At 44.6% G+C, this 15939-nt stretch overlaps 1 protein-coding gene across 7 annotated transcripts in view; it reads left to right on the plus strand.

Moving 5' to 3' along the window:
* The window catches only part of ctbp2a (C-terminal binding protein 2a), a 119661-nt gene that overhangs the window by 65495 nt on the left and 38227 nt on the right, over positions 1-15939 (plus strand). For 5 of the 7 annotated variants that reach the window (XR_002470335.2, XM_021580544.2, XM_021580546.2 and 2 more), the window contains exon 3: positions 9750-10679. The exons of the other annotated variants lie outside the window; for them this stretch is intronic. Coding sequence is in view for 4 of the 5 variants with exons in the window: in XM_021580544.2 (XP_021436219.2) it covers positions 9750-10679 (930 nt within the window). In the remaining variant the exon portion in view is untranslated. The remainder of the gene's footprint in view (positions 1-9749; positions 10680-15939) is intronic. 7 annotated transcript variants of the gene reach the window in all.

A 15939-nucleotide genomic window follows, 5' to 3' on the forward strand; every position in this document is an offset into this window, starting at 1 on the left:
TTGAAATGTGAAAATACTCTGGACATTAGGTAACATGATAAGAGTATTTATGGGAAAATCTGGGCTAGGTTCAAAATCAGTGAAAAAAATCACGAGGGATTGAGTGAGGTCTAACTGGTGTTTCCAAGTGGCCACAAGCCTCCCCAAAATGTGAACAATTCCTAGGTAATTTCAATGCACTTTTATGACTGTCTTCAACTATAAGGTGCTTTTTTTTAATCTCTCCTAGCTGTGCCGTTGAGGAACTCTAGAGAAGCACGCTTGTAGTTGTTTTTTTGGAACACAGCCCCACATCCCCGCTTTTACACAATTATTGTTGTTTATACAATCCGAAAACGGTCCGTTATAAATCGCAATCTGGGTCAGGTAGGCATAATTTGAAAGGCTGTTCCATTGCCAACATGACTAGCTATACTGAACACAAATATAAATGCTACATGTAAAGTGCTGCTCCCATGTTTCATGAGCTGAAATAACAGATCCCAGAAATGTTAAATATGCACAGAAATCTTATTTCTCTAAAATGTGTTTATATCCCTGTTAGTGAGTATTTCTCCTTTGCCAAGATAATCCATCCACTTGACAGGTGTGGCATATCAAGAATCTGATTAAACAGTATGATCATTACACAGGTGTACCTTGTGCTGGGGACAATAAAAGACCACTTTTAAAATGTGCAGTTTTGTCACAACACAATGCCTCAAGTTTTGAGGGAGTGTTCAATTTGCATGCTGACAGCAGGAATGTCCACCAGAGCTGTTGCCAGATAATTTAATGTTAATTTGTCTACCATAAGCCACCTCCAACGTCGTTAGAGATTTTGGCAGTACGTCCAACTGGTCTCACAACCGCAGACCACGTGTAACCACGCCAGCCCAGGACTTGCACTTCCGGCTTCTTCACCTGCTGGATTGTCTGAGACTAGCCACCTAGACAGCTGAAGAAACTGAGGAGGATTTCTGTCTGTAATAAAGCCCTTTTGTGGGGGAAAAAATGATTTTGCCTGGCTCCCCAGTGGGTGAGCCTATGCCCTACCAGGCCCACCCATGGCTGCACCCCTGCCCAGTCATGTGAAATCCATAGACTAGGGCCTAATTAATTTATATTGACTGATTTCCTTATTTTACCTGCACCTCAGTACAATTGTTGAAATTGTTGCATGTTGTGTTTATATTTTTGTTCAGAATAAATTATAAAATACATTCTTACAGAGTTAGGCTTTCACAAGGCAATTCAGAGAAGCAGATACAAATTTTGGTGCGCATAGAATTAAGTCATGAGTGCATTCAGATGCATGGTCCGTGGCCAATTTTCTACACAATACAACAAACAGGCTCATTCTGTTCAGGACAACCCAGGGTATAACCCCATATCATCTTGTAGCTGTACATCAAACATAATGTTCATAAATGTTGACATTGTATATTACAAGTTTTAAGATATGGAAATGTGAAGTGCACATTTGGACTCACGGGTGTTTTGGTTTATCTCATCTTTCAAAATACATTGAATCCTCGTTATTGACAGCATTTCCCTCTCAGACAACAAACAATTTGCTAAAGTTGCCTAATTGGTGGGCGGGATGGGGGCAACTTCTGAATATGAGCATTGAGTGCAACAAGAACGGCTGTCACTCAAAACCCATACAGAGCTGTGTAGCGGAGACCCTTAGCTCTGATGTCATGTATAGCATGTTACTGTACAGCCACTGCGTTCCAATTTAGGCGCTTATCAATGTCCAAATCTGCCATTTTGAACCTGTATACAGGTATGAGTGTAACGTGTTTAATGAGGAGATGGTTAGAAACATCTGCTGTCAGACATCAGTTGTCATCTGCGTATGACTGCATCATCTTATTCTTGGCCCAGCTGCAGCGGCTTGTTGCCCGACATTGCCCTCCACCTCACCAACACTGGAGCACCCCCTCCCTCGCCCCCTAGTCTCGTCTGTCTTCCCCATCTGTGTACCCAGCATGCTCTGGCTTTGCTACTTCTACGGCTGCTGGGTAACACTCCAGATCACAGTGCCACAATATTTAGTCAGACCTAAGTGATGTTGTAGGGTGAAGGTGAGGGTGATAGAACAAATCTAGATGGTGAGTGTGGTTATTTTCACATGCATGTACATGGAAATAATCACCACAAATGTTTGTTGTAAAATGTTTCAAAACCTCTAACAATGTTAGTGGGTCACTTAACATTTACTTCCAATTTGCAGTAACTTCCTGGGTAATGCATGGCATCACATTTACACCAGATGGTAAACCATTAGTTGGCTATTGCAGTGGAGAGGTGAGGGGTTTTTGTACCATCATCCATGATAACATTTTAGAGAGATAGAGAACAGGAGAGGTATCCTGACGTATACTTCCCCGGTAGGGGAGCCTTTTACCCAGACTGAGCTTAGCCTAAACCCCTGATACTTCCAACCCCCTGCTCCTGGCATCCAGTCAGGCTATGAACTCACCCCAACCAACCCCCCCACCCCTCCCCGGGTTGTGTTCCAGGCTTCCAGCCAAGCCCCACAGCCCCTTTATGGGCTTATGGAGATGGTCATAGAGGACTGTATGTTGGGGGAGAAGGAGAATAACTCATCTGGGGTCCATAATCTCACAAATCCCAGGGTAGGAGGAGTGTGTGTGTGTGCGCGTGTGTGCGTGCTAGTGTGCCCATTCTACAGTATTTGTGGGAGCTAGTTTGTATGTGTGGTTGCCTTCAAGATGTGGAAATTAGTTCTCGGAAAGACACATCTACTGCAAAGAGAAAACAATAGGCTGTTTTAATAGAGCTGTGTCTGGGCTGGATTTGGCCTGGAAGGAGGAGGGGCTAATGGGAGATTGAACACGGATAGATGAGCAGTGTGGGATGCAGGCTGTGACAGCTGTAACAGGGTTGACACCTAGGAAATCATTACCATCGGCTTTAGTTTCTGTTTTATTTCCGTTTCTGCATCGTAAATTGCCCTCCTGAGCAGTGTATGAATCTTGGAGAGATGTTGTTTAAACATGAATACCATAGAAAGTAATATGATATGACTGTAGGTAAGACCAACTACATTTAGCAAGAGTATCCACATGCCCCGTTACAATCTGATCAGTCACAAGGCAGTCATGGTATTGCTATCAGAGTCGCATAGCTACAATGCGTTGAGGTCAATCTGTCCTGTGTAATTGAATCCCTCCCTTACAGTTTGCCTATTGCCCCAGCTCATCCATATGTCAATGTGTGTTTAACATTTTAATCATGAAATGAGTGAACCGATGTGGATGAATATTAACATGCTGACTACACTGGGCACACACGTGCGTCTGTTGATTTTGTCTATCCACACCAGAACACCATGAAATATCAAAATTAACTCTAACTCTAAACTTTAAATAAATTAAATTAACTCAACTATATTAATTTGGGGACAGGTCGAAACACATGAAACATTCATGGACATTTAGCTAGCTAGCGTGCTGTTGCTAGCTAATTTGTCCAGGGATATAAACATTAGGTTGTTATTTTACCTGAAATGCACAATGTCCTTTTTGTCCTGGATATTTGTAAAATTTGTACCCATGTTGAGTTACACAAAATTGTGTGTTCTCGACAATTAATCCACAGATATAAGGGGAAACTTAGTTAGTTTCTAGTAGTCTCTCCTTCAGTCGTCGTCTTCTGCATTACCAGCACCAACGGGACTGGAGTGTGGACCTCAGTTCCGCTTTCAATCACCCACGTGGGTATATGCTTCTAAAAACCAATGAGGAGATGGGAGACGCGAGAGGTGTGGTCAGCATGTAAGGCAGTTTTTTTTTTTAATGTCAAGTCAGTATTCATGTCTAGTCCTTGTTTCATGTATTCATGTCAGAACAGGGCTGGCTACAGCAGTGGCTTGTCTAAATGTAATGGTACATTAGCGAAGTCGCTGTAGCATGTCAGAAGACGAGGAAAGGAGTTGCCTTGAACAGGGTCAAAGGCTCAGAGCAGATCTAGGGTCACACATGCTTGCGGTGTACTGAGTACAAATGAGCTCCTAGCATGTGAGCTTACACACACACACACACACGACATACAGTACACACCCTCCATCCATGCCTCTGTCTGACTGAGATGCATTATTAATATCGAGGCAGAGAGCTAGGATTTGACTGACAAGTGAGATGTTGGGGGCATATTAAACGTAGGCATCTGTGTGGGTAGCCTCTTTCACAGATGTCAAGCATGCAACAACAAAGAACACCAAGCCCCTTATGAATAAGCAAGACCTTTTCTGTTCATGTGGCAAGTAGTTACAATGCCAAGGTGTACCGAGAAATATTGTGTGGCGACTGAGGTATTTCTGCGTTGTATTGATTTATTTTGTTTCACCTTCCACTTGTAATGTATAATACTGGGTTTGTACAAGTGGCTCACTTTTGTGTCTTCTCTCACATAATTGTGAATGTGCCTCCACAAGTATTTTACGTTTGAATGTCAGTGTTTCAAAAGGGAGAGTTCACCAAAATTACAAACTGTAAGCAGTCTATGGACAAGGTATGACTGCAATCCATTCTTTGGTTTTGTTTACCTGGCTACTGTTTCAAATGCTAACTTTGTAGCATTTGTGGCACAAGTCTAATCGATTTGTAGATCAAAACAATACGTCATTTTGTAATTTGGGTGACGACCTACAGTCGTGGCCAAATGTTTTGAGAATGACACAAATATTCATTTCCACAAAGTTTTCTGCTTCAGTGTCTTCAGATATTTATTGACAATTACATGAACTTGATGCAAAGAGTGAATATTTGCAGTGTTGACCTTTCTTTTTCAAGACCTCTGCAATCCGCCCTGGCATGCTGTCAATTAACTTCTGGGCCACATCCTGACTGATGGCAGGCCATTCTTGCATAATCAGTGCTTGGAGTTGGTCAGAATTTGTGGGTTTTTGTTTGTCCTCCCGTCTCTTGAGGATTGGCCACATGTTCTCAATGGGATTAAGGTCTGGGGAGTTTCCTGGCCATGGACCCAAAATATCGATGTTTTGTTCCCCGAGCCACTTAGTTATCACTTTTGCCCTATGGCAAGGTGGTCCATCATGCTGGAAAAGGCATTGTTCATCACCAAACTGTTCCTGGATGGTTGGGAGAAGTTGCTCTCGGAGGATGTGTTGGTACCATTCTTTATTCATGGCTGTGTTCTTAGGCACAATTCTCTTGGCTGAGAAGCAACCCCACACATGAATGGTCTCAGGATACTTTACTGTTGGCATGACACAGGACTGATGGTAGCGCTCACCTTGTCTTCTCCGGACAAGCTTTTTTCCCAGATGCCCCAAACAATGGGAAATGGGATTCATCAGAGAAAATGACTATACCCCAGTCCTCAGCAGTCCAATCCCTGTACCTTTTTGCAGAATATCAGTCTGGCTTCTTTGCTGCCCTTCTTGACACCAGGCCATCTTCCAAAAGTCTTGGCCTCACTGTGCGTGCAAATGCACTCACACCTACCTGCTGCCATTCCTGAGTAAGCTCTGTATTGGTGGTGCCCCGATCCCAAAGCTGAATAAACTTGAGGACACGGTCCTGGCGCTTGCTGGACTTTCTAGCCTTCTTCACAACAATTGAACTGCTCTCCTTGAAGTTCTTGATGATCTGATAAATGGTTGCACCTAAATCAATCTTACTGGCAGCAACATCCTTGCCTGTGAAGCCCTTTTTGTGCAAAGCAATGACGACGGCACGTGTTTCCTTGCAGGTAACCATGGTTGACAGAGGAAGAACAATGATTCCAATGCGCCACCCTCCTTTTGAAGTTTCCAGTCTGTTATTTGAATTTAATTAGCATGATAGAGTGATCTCCAGCCCTGTCCTCGTCAACACTCACACCTGTGTTAACGAGAGAATCACTTACATGATGTCAGCTGGTCCTTTTGTGGCAGGGCTGAAATGCAGTGGAAATGTTTTTGGGGGATTCAGTTCATTTGCATGGCAAAGAGGGACTTTGCAATTAATCTGATCACTCTTCATAACATTCTGGAGTATATGCAAATTGCCATCATACAAACTGAGGCAGCAGACTGAAAATTTATATTTGTGTCATTCTCAAAACTTTTGGCCACGACTGTACACACCTTGGGACTCAACAACACACCAGCCTGGGACCTGGCCGCAGCGTGGGGATCCATTTGTTGAGGCACTATGCTCCAAGGAGCGTGCAAAGATGAGTGAGTGAACTGTCCCATTAATGTCCTGTGTATACTCAGGCATAGGGATCCTTCATCCTTGGTTTGTCGACAGTGTCTTTGCTTCGTGTTACTGTATGATTAGATCTACAAACCCAGAACACATATACTCTATCTAGAACTGTTCCACTCTGACTGTTTGATAAAGATGTGTAGTGTAGTCTAGTCTAGCACACTCTTGGGAACCAGATCACAGAAGTAAATCAATAAAAGAGGGGAATAGCGCTGTTTAGGTTTACACTGATGGAGTTGAAACACGGGTTGTTGTACACAGTCTACGTGGGTGTGTGTTGGCGGCAGGACAAGGGCTTCCAGTGACCAATGTTATTGTTAGTTTTTTTGCTAAGTGAATTGAATCCTATTCCCACGAGGCATGTTGCTGTAGGGTTGCTGTTTCATAGATAACTGTGTGTGCATGCTTCTACATATGTGTATGCCTTTCTGTTTCCACAAAGTCCCCAAAGACTTAATTAGTTTACTTTTCACCCTGCTATTCATTCAAGCATGAAACTGAATTGAGAAACTCTCACTCTCATTTTAATATCAGTGCCCCCAGCTGCCTCCTGTCTCTTGCTCTCTCATCCATCCATTTCCCTCTCTCTCCATCTCACTTGCCTTATTTCCTTCTGTCAACTATGGTTTCCTGAAACTATAAAAACACAGGGAAAAAGTCAGTTGGTCTGAAGTCAATTCCACTATCAATGATAATCCCCCTTTTCCTGTCAACCCATAATGAAACAGCATTGGGAGCTTTAGCATTTCCTTTGACATCCTGTCCAGTGTTATCACTTCTTTTCCTAATTACGCAACACTGATTAAAGAACGATAGCACGATCCACCACTGCAATCCAACAGGTCTTCACGATGGTCTAAAAACCGAATGCAGGGTAAACTCGAGTATAATTTGTCAACGAGGTGGGATATTTGAGAGGGTCCCTAGCTGTCATGGCAACAGAAAACATGATGCCCCAGCACTGATCCAAGGACAGGGTTAATGAAAAGCGTCTTCTCCGCCTTAACTAATGCATGAGAACAGATGTTAACAGGGAACCTCTCCAACAGGGATCAAGTGTCAGCTGGCCAGGCAGGTAGGTAGGCCAAATAATTATGTACCACAGGGGGACTGGGAGGATAGGAAGGTTTCATAGAGGTTTTCAAGGATTGCTTAGGGAAGTGTGTGTGTAGTGACAAAAAGTGCATTCTCCCCCCAGGTCTCTCTGACAAGGGGCAAAATCCAGACACAGAGCTTCGCTTGGTAAAGGGGATCAGCAATGCTTTGGGTGGAGTGCTGTGGTAACAGCAGGTTGACAGATTGTGGTTGGAGCAAATGGCTTTAATCCAATAATTGTACATGCAAATAGTTGCTTTGAGGACAAGCCTGGCTTTTGTCACTTTCTTTCACGCTTATTATTTCTAAAGGGTTGCAGGCAGTATGCTTTAATAACGTTTTCAGATGTTTTTTTAGCAGTCAGTTTCCCATTGCCCCCTGTGGGTTCTGTGTCTCCGGGTGCCAGTCGTCTTATGACATTTACTAGGTCCTCTCAGTGAGGGGGGAGAGTGTGACAGGAGTTTCACTGGAGTTGCGTGGTCACTCTGTCAGCGTCGGCCCAGGCAACGGATTAGTGTCCAATCAGAGTGGATTTGATGTTTCCTGATGGCACATGAGACTTAGCAGGGAGATCTGTATTCATTTCAATCACCCGCCTGCCTGCCTTCCCCTCCCTGAGGGCTACTAGCGGGGTAGTGTAAATCTCTCATGCTCATTGAACGAGACCCAGCAAGTCATTGACAACAAAATCAAGTGATCAGACCCAGGTAAGTGTCCCGGGCCACGGATTTGGATGGAGGTTTGCCCTTACGTAAATGAGCAGAATCCTCAGAGATACTTTTTAGTTGGTTCACGTAACATCACGATGGGTAGCAGAATTAAGCCGTCTTTATTTAGACTGTAATCCCTCATAGCAATCGCCAGAGTGAGTAAAATGTCCCAGAGTAGGGGAAGGATAAACCCTAGTAGATTAGTACAAGCCCCTGCCTACAATCCCATCCCACCCCCTCCAATATTCCCCCCTTTCGTGTATTTTTCCTCTCACCGCATCGGGTAGCCTACATGGTTGGTGGCCAGCACAAGCACGGACCCTGTCATTGTGGTTCAATGGAGTAGTTGGGGCTGCCTTTGCAGCATTTGCACAGTGTGGTGTCCTCTCACAACTAGCAACAATATTTCCATAGATTAATTATTCAAGGATTGCCTGTCAAGGGGGAGCCACTGAATAGAAAGGACCTCAGAAGAGCCCCCAAAAATTACAACTGGATATCAGGTGAAACAATATACCCCACTGCTTCATCTCTTTTTGCTCCTCCTCCGTCCTCCCTCCCTCCTTTCCACTCTTTTGATGTAAATTGTAACTGAAGACTTGAAAGAAAACACCAACTACTCCCTGCTTGTTTTTTGTCCTCCTATAAAGCTGTCCAGTTTTTTTCTCTCCAATGCTCGTCGCCAGCAAGCAGTTGAGTATCGGTCGCTCCCACAGTTGGGACACCCTGGGGGGGAATGAGGGTCAGTGGGCCGGGGGAGAAAGCGTGTTTGACCAACAAGGCAGGATAGCGGGTCGACGAAACTCGCTGTCTTACGGGGCAGAGGGAGGAGGTTACTATGAGACTCCCCCTGGGATGCGTCCTCCGGACCTGGATCTGAAACGAGACCCCTACTCCTACCAAGACTCTCTGTACAGTCAGCAAGGCTACGCTACTGATCCCCGGGGAATGAGAAAGGGCTCAGTCCCTGAGCTAAACAACTACGACCGTCCACCCATGGCTAATAGTCATCGAGGATTCATCGCCTCCCAGGATTATTATCCCCATGACCCTGCTATGGCTCCCCGACCACCAGAGGAACCCCGGGGCTTCTACCGGGTGGAGCAGCAGACTCAGGAGCAGCCTCACCCGCTCAGCAGATCCCCGTCCCACTACGGGATGAACCCAGTGGGACGCCCACCATGGGACCAGGGACAGGGAGGGAGGCCCTTACCTCCGGGTCCTTCGTCTTCTTCTCCTCTTCATCCTCGCCCTCTTCCGCCAACTGCCCATTGCATTAACCAGGTTTACAATCAGCCTGCAGCTGTAGCCGCAACCGCCGCTGCCAATATGATGCCAGATGGCCAAAGCTCTCCTGCTCACTATGGAATGGAACAACCCTCTTCACCTCGTTACACATCTGAGCCAACCCCTCTAGCCGGCCAGACAGTCTATACCGACATCAACGGCCATCCCGTGGACCCTCGGCAGCAGCCTGCAGCCACCTGCCTGGTGGTGGACCCTAACACTCAGGGGCTGGATGGGAGCATGCAGCAGCGAGGTATGATGATAAGGCAGGAGTGCACATTGCCCTACAGTGTTCAACAACAACAAGCTCCGCAGCCCAACATGCAGGTCTACAACCCCAACCCTCCTCTCGCCGCCCCTGTTCCTGCACCTGTTCCTGCCCCTCTTCATATCCCACCTATCCCTGTAACCCTCCCCCCTCCACCTCCCACAGCCCACCAGACGCCTGCAGCCCCAGTGGATCACAAGAGGAACGCCGACCCAGAGTTCCTGGCTCTTCTTCGAAACGAGGGTCTCTCAGAGAGTACCATCTCCTCACTCATCCAGCAGGGCTTTGACACAACCGGCATGCTGGCAGTCATGGAGGAGAATGACGTACGTTCTGTGGCTCCCAACCTAGGGCAGGCGCGGGTGCTGTCGCGGGTGGCCATCAGCATCAAGAGGCCCTTAGAGCCCCCTCCCATGCCCCAGCAACAGGCCCACATGCGGGGCCGCTCCAACAGCTTCAGCCACCGCTCTGACATGTACCTCCAGCAGCAGCAGCACCAGCAGGCCATGGGCATGGACCCCCGGCTGATGCCACCACAGACCCCTGGTACCATGCAGACCATCTCCCCCACCATGGCTGAGGCCCTGGCCAGAAGGCCCAACAGTGCTCCCTCTCAGCAACTTCTGGAAAATACACAGGGCTACCCAGGACCTCGTACTCCAGGGACCTACAACGGTGCCATGGTCCCTGTCCAGTCCCGGCCCATGTCTGCATTCTCCCAACACCCGGGTGTCCCCATGACGCCGGGAATACAGTTGATGGCTGCCATGCCCCAGCAGATGCAAGCCATGCAACAACAGCAAATGCCAGTGTGCATGCCTGCCCAGCCGTCACCTCAGCAGGCCCCAAGGGCATATTCCACCAACTACACAGTGCCCATGGAGCTGATGAAACGGGACCGCAGCCTACAACCCATGCACAGCGCCCACCCCAGCCCTCAGATGATACGCAAGGCTGGGGGCACCCCGTCCGATGGAGCCATGATGCCAGTGGGTACCAGCATGCAGAACCAGACTGCTATGGCCACCAACCAGAAGCTTAGCCGCCGTACTGGCCCACCTGTCATCGTCTCCACCATGGCATCACCAGATACAAGTAAAGCATACTTTTATCCCCTCAACCATTCCCTCCTCTTCCTCCTCTCCCCTAGTCCTCCTGTATATAATGTCTCTTGGCTGTAGTGTATTTGTTGGCTACTGAAGGAGTATGGTTACTGAAAGAGTATGGTTTCTCTTGGGTTATATAAAACAAATTGTAGTTATAGATTTTTTCTGTTTGAAATGGAAGCTCTGGTTAGATAACCATTCACTCTGTACTCTAAGACAACAATTAGGTATTGTGTTTTTGCAATCAAATTAATAATTATTTTATACCCTCATCAGGAAAGCCACTTTCTCAAATAACTGTTGAATATCTAAGGCTATGAAACTGCTCTCTTTATGACAGCTATTTGTCATGAATTGAATACAGGATACTGTAATGCAGTGCTCTTAAACCAAGTGCCCGAAAAGGGCCATTTATCTGGTTCCCACTCAACGTTGAAGTGTTTGAGATACTTTTTCTGTAGATTGATATGAATTTATCTCTTTGCTGTGTGGAGCTCTGCTTATTGTTAACCTGTGTTTGTGCCTTTGTATTGGATTGACAATGGATAAACATCTTAACTTAATACGGGATCGGTGTCCCCTCCACGGGACTGTTGAGCTAACGTAGGCTAATGTGATTAGCATGAGGTTGTAAATAACAAGAACATTTCCCAGGACATAGACATATCTGATATGGACAGAATGCTTACATTCTTGTTAATCTAACTGTAGTGTCCAATTTACAGTAGCTATTGCAGTGAAAGAATACCATGCAATTGTTTGAGGAGAGTGCACAGTTAGGAATTGAAAATTTATTAACCTTTTGTGACTAGGAGGCAGTATTTTCATTTTTTGAAAAATAACGTTCCCGTAGTAAACGGGATATTTTGCCAGGACAAGATGCTAGAATATGCATGTAATTGACAGCTTGGGATAGAAAACACTCTAAAGTTTCCAAAACTGTAAAAATATTGTCTGTGAGTATAACAGAACTGATGTTGCAGGCGAAAGCCTGAGAAAAATCCAATCCGGAAGTGCCTCATGTTTTGAAAGCGCTGCGTTCCAATGCGTCCCTATTGAGCAGTGTCTGTGTGTGTGGGAGAGAGAAAAAAAGAGCTGTTTTTGCTTTGGAGCTATATTCCTTGCCCTTCACCTCATCTGTAGGCATTTGAAGCTTGTCCACACAGAACAAAGGCATAATTGTCCACACAGAGCATAATCTTCAGGGCTGATGGCCTGGTGGGAAGGGTTATGTAATATTGGTTTCAGCATCATTCTGCTTATAGTGCATTGAAGTAGCCTGGAGCTGTACATTATGTGTAGTGTTGCATACACTGTTATTGTCTCTGTTCAGGTGCAGCAGTGACCATTGTAGGGAATGTTGAAATTAACTATATTGTATACTGTAGCTCTCTAACGTTGGTGCTACAGAAATTTGGAAGATGTGAGAAATTACTAGCTATGATTTCAACAAGTATGATTCATCATCAAAGTTGTTCAATAATAATGCTATTGGACAGCATCCATCGGGTTGGACAACATCCGAGCTGTGCTGCTGAAATGAAATGAATGTGATGATCACCGATCAGCAATTGTGTCTTTTCTCTGAGTTACTGGAATGAGAAGCAAAAGGGGTTTAGTCCTTTAGATCCTCCTTTTACAACACTGCTAATCCACAGATTCACTCCGTTATTTATGGACTAGGCTGACATCTTTGGATTCCCCAGTACTAGAGCTATAACCATTGGCTCCGACAGCTCCCCTACAGATTGAGAACAAATGGATTTATGAAGTCTGTCTAGTCTCAGGGGGAAAAAAGATGGTACTTCTTCTGTTTATGTCTAAAGGACCCTTTTCTGTTTAGCTACCTTTCTCTGCTGTAAAAATCTGTAGCCATGATAATAGCTCACCCTAGTTTGCTTTTGCACACAAGGGTTTCCTCATGTTAAACACACACTCAGGACAACAAATGAATGTGCATGCGGCTGACATTTGTTGCTTTGGTAATTTCATCTGTTAATGGACGCCTGCAAAGCCTCTCTGAAAGCATATTCCTTAATTGTGTGTTGCTAGGCAACAGGGGTTTGGTCATAATCACAGAAAGATGATCTTTTAAGGAGCGGGCGAAAGGTTTCACTAGAGTGGGGACTGGTGGAAATGGCTGAGAATTTGCATTTTATGGCACTGTGTTGAAAAAAGGGTGCTTGATCTAATACTGTGAGCTAGAGGAGAGTCATAATAATGACATTTTAGTCACCTCGTGTTGAAATATGACCACGGAGCAATAATGGCATGTGCCCTTTTTGAGAGCAGGAGTTAATATAATTTTGCATTGTAGAAATCGTCACAGTCAACCTTTTTTTTGGTTGCATGGAGTATGTCTGAGCATAATTTCTGACATTTGACAACATGATATAGGGAATATCTCAACCATTTGAGCTTGTTCCTCTGTACCGTCTTCATAATTAGTAAGCCTATATAAATATTTAGATATGATATGCCGATAGCCTCAATATGTTCATTAGTAACACCTAGGGCTACACGATTTGGACAAAATATCTCATTGCGATTTTATGGCCAGATATTCTAATTGCGATTATGAATTGCGATTTTCAAACACTTATTCAGTCAGACATGGTTAAAACAAATCTCAGGGTAGATTACATCACTTCTAAAATGAGATCATATGAATGAATACATACTGTGCTAACTGATTACAAAACCAAATTCAACAAATATTTTCCAACATTGTTATACATATGATAATAGGTAGGATTATTACACCTACATATTAACAAACATACATTTTTAACATGATCGTCAAAATATACACTGAGTATACCAAACATCATAAAAACAATATATATATTTTTTTATTTAACTAGGAAAGTCAGTTAAGAACAAATTCTTATTTACAATGACGCGTACTGCGGCCGAACCCGGACGGAGCTGGGCCAATTGTGCGCCGCCCTATGTGACTCGGGTACTGCAGTGATGCCTCTTGCACTGAGATGCAGTGCATAGACCACTGTGCCCCTCGGGAGCATCTTCCTAATATTATGAAAATCCTCCTTATATTGAGTCGTCAGCTTGAGGTCCTGAGCGCACTGGAGCAGGTTTTTATCAAGGATTTTTATGTACTTTGCCTTGTTCATCTTTCTCTCAATCCTGACTAGTCTCCTAGTCCCTGCTGCTGAAAAACATCCCAACAGCATGATGCTGCCACCACCATGCCTCACCGTAAGGATGGTGCCAGGTTTCCTCCAGACTTGACGCATGGCATTCAGGCCAAATAGTTCAATCATTGTTTCATCAGACCAGATAATCTTGTTTCTCATAGTCAGGGTCCTTTAGGTGCCTTTTGTAAACTCATCACTCAACATGTGCCTTTTACTGAGGAGTGGGTTTGTTCTGGCCACTCTACCATAAAGGCTTGATTTGGTGGAGTGCTGTAGAGATGGCTGTCCTTCTTGAAGGTTCTCCCATCTCCACAGAGGAACTCGGGAGTTCTGTCAGAGTGACCATCGGGTTCTTGATCACCTCCCTGACCAAGGCCCTACTCCCCTGATTGTTCAGTTTGGCCAGGTGGCCAGCTCTAGGAAGAGCCAGGTGGCCAGCTCTAGGAAGAGCTTGGTGGTTCAAAACGTGTTCCATTTAAGAATGATGAAGACCAATGTGTTCTTTGGACCTTCAATGCTGCAGAAATGCTTTGGTACCCATGTGCCTCGACAATCCTGTCTTGGAGCTCTACGGACAATTCCTTCGACTTCATGGCTTGGTTTTTGCTTTGACATGCACTGTCAACTGTGGGACCTTATATGGACAGGTGTGTTCCTTTCCAAATCATGTCCAATCAAATTAATTTACCACAGCTGGACTCCAATCAAGTTGTAGAATCATCTCAAGGATGATCCATGGAAACAGGATGCACCGGAGCTCAATTTCGAGTCTCATACTGCGTAAATACGTTTTTTTTGCTTTGTCCTCATGGGGTATTGTGTTTAGATTGTGGATTTATACTTTATCCGTTTTAGAATAAAGCTGTAACGTAACAAAATGTGGGGGAAAGGGTCTGAATACTTTCCAAATGCACTGTACACAATCCATGTCTCAGTTGTCTACAAGTTTTAAAAGTCCTTCTTCAGCATGTAGCCTCCCCTTTATCTACACTGATTTGAAGTGGATTTAACAAGTGACATCAATAAGGGTTCATAGCATTCACCTGGTCAGTCTATGGCAGGGATCATCAAATAGATTTAGCCCGAGGTCCGGCGCGCTATCGCCTGTGCCGCAAAAGCATGCTCGAGCGGCAGAGTCGATTTCCGCGCTTATAATCCTAGGGTCGTTACAATATACTGTGTAATATTTGAATAAAACATAATTTAAAATCTTGCTTACATGTGTCTCTCTATTATGCGTGAATTCTTGGGAAAAGATTTCCAAAATTAAAATCACTTGGAGCTGATTTCCTGGTCTTGTTACAGTCTTTTATCTCCAACAAAAACCTGGGGAAACCTGGTCTATGGCATAGAACTCAAAGAAAGCAGTGGTATGCTCAGTGTAGTGTGCTATAAGCACAGCACTAATTAATTATTTAATTAATATCATTGCGTTACAATTTTTTTTTTTACCATTATGAGTTATTAAATAACCTAAGTTAATTAGTTTCCAGGCAGCCATAGGCTGCAGTGGAAATAGGAAGCTTATGATTGTGTAATAATGTACAAGTAGGCTACAATTGTTATTATAATAGAAATGAAGTCAAAGTCCCTTTTAAAAATATGTAACACGTAGCCTACCGATTGATTACAAGGTGCAGCCTGTGTCCAAAACATTGGAATCTGGTCCAGTCATTCAACGTGATGGCCTTTACCACATTTGTGCCGTTATAGTTATGCACACCTCATTCAGGCCCTAGGCAGCTAATGGTGTTTTCACACTTGGTCACTTTCAGCCAATCTTTGCAGTGTGAACACATTCCAAAGGAACTCAGAACCCTAAAAAGAGCCCCCGAAGTGAACCGAACTGAGACCATTTCGAGAGGTGGTCTGAGTTCGGTTCGCTTGAATTCCGTGTTCTGGTTCCCTTTTTTAGGGCAATGCAAACACAAAGCACCCCAGGTTCACTTGTCATTATTGCAAAATGTTTTTTTCAATGGATGTAGATGGAACGAAAGGGGGAGATCCTACCAGAATTTGTACAGTAGAAACTTTGTTTTTAGTTAACTGTTTGGCTAATGATTTGAATATTGTGAAAACACAACATATTTG

The sequence above is a fragment of the Oncorhynchus mykiss genome, chromosome 23 (genome assembly GCF_013265735.2).
Source record: "Oncorhynchus mykiss isolate Arlee chromosome 23, USDA_OmykA_1.1, whole genome shotgun sequence".
In the NCBI taxonomy this organism is placed as follows: Eukaryota; Metazoa; Chordata; class Actinopteri; order Salmoniformes; family Salmonidae; genus Oncorhynchus; species Oncorhynchus mykiss.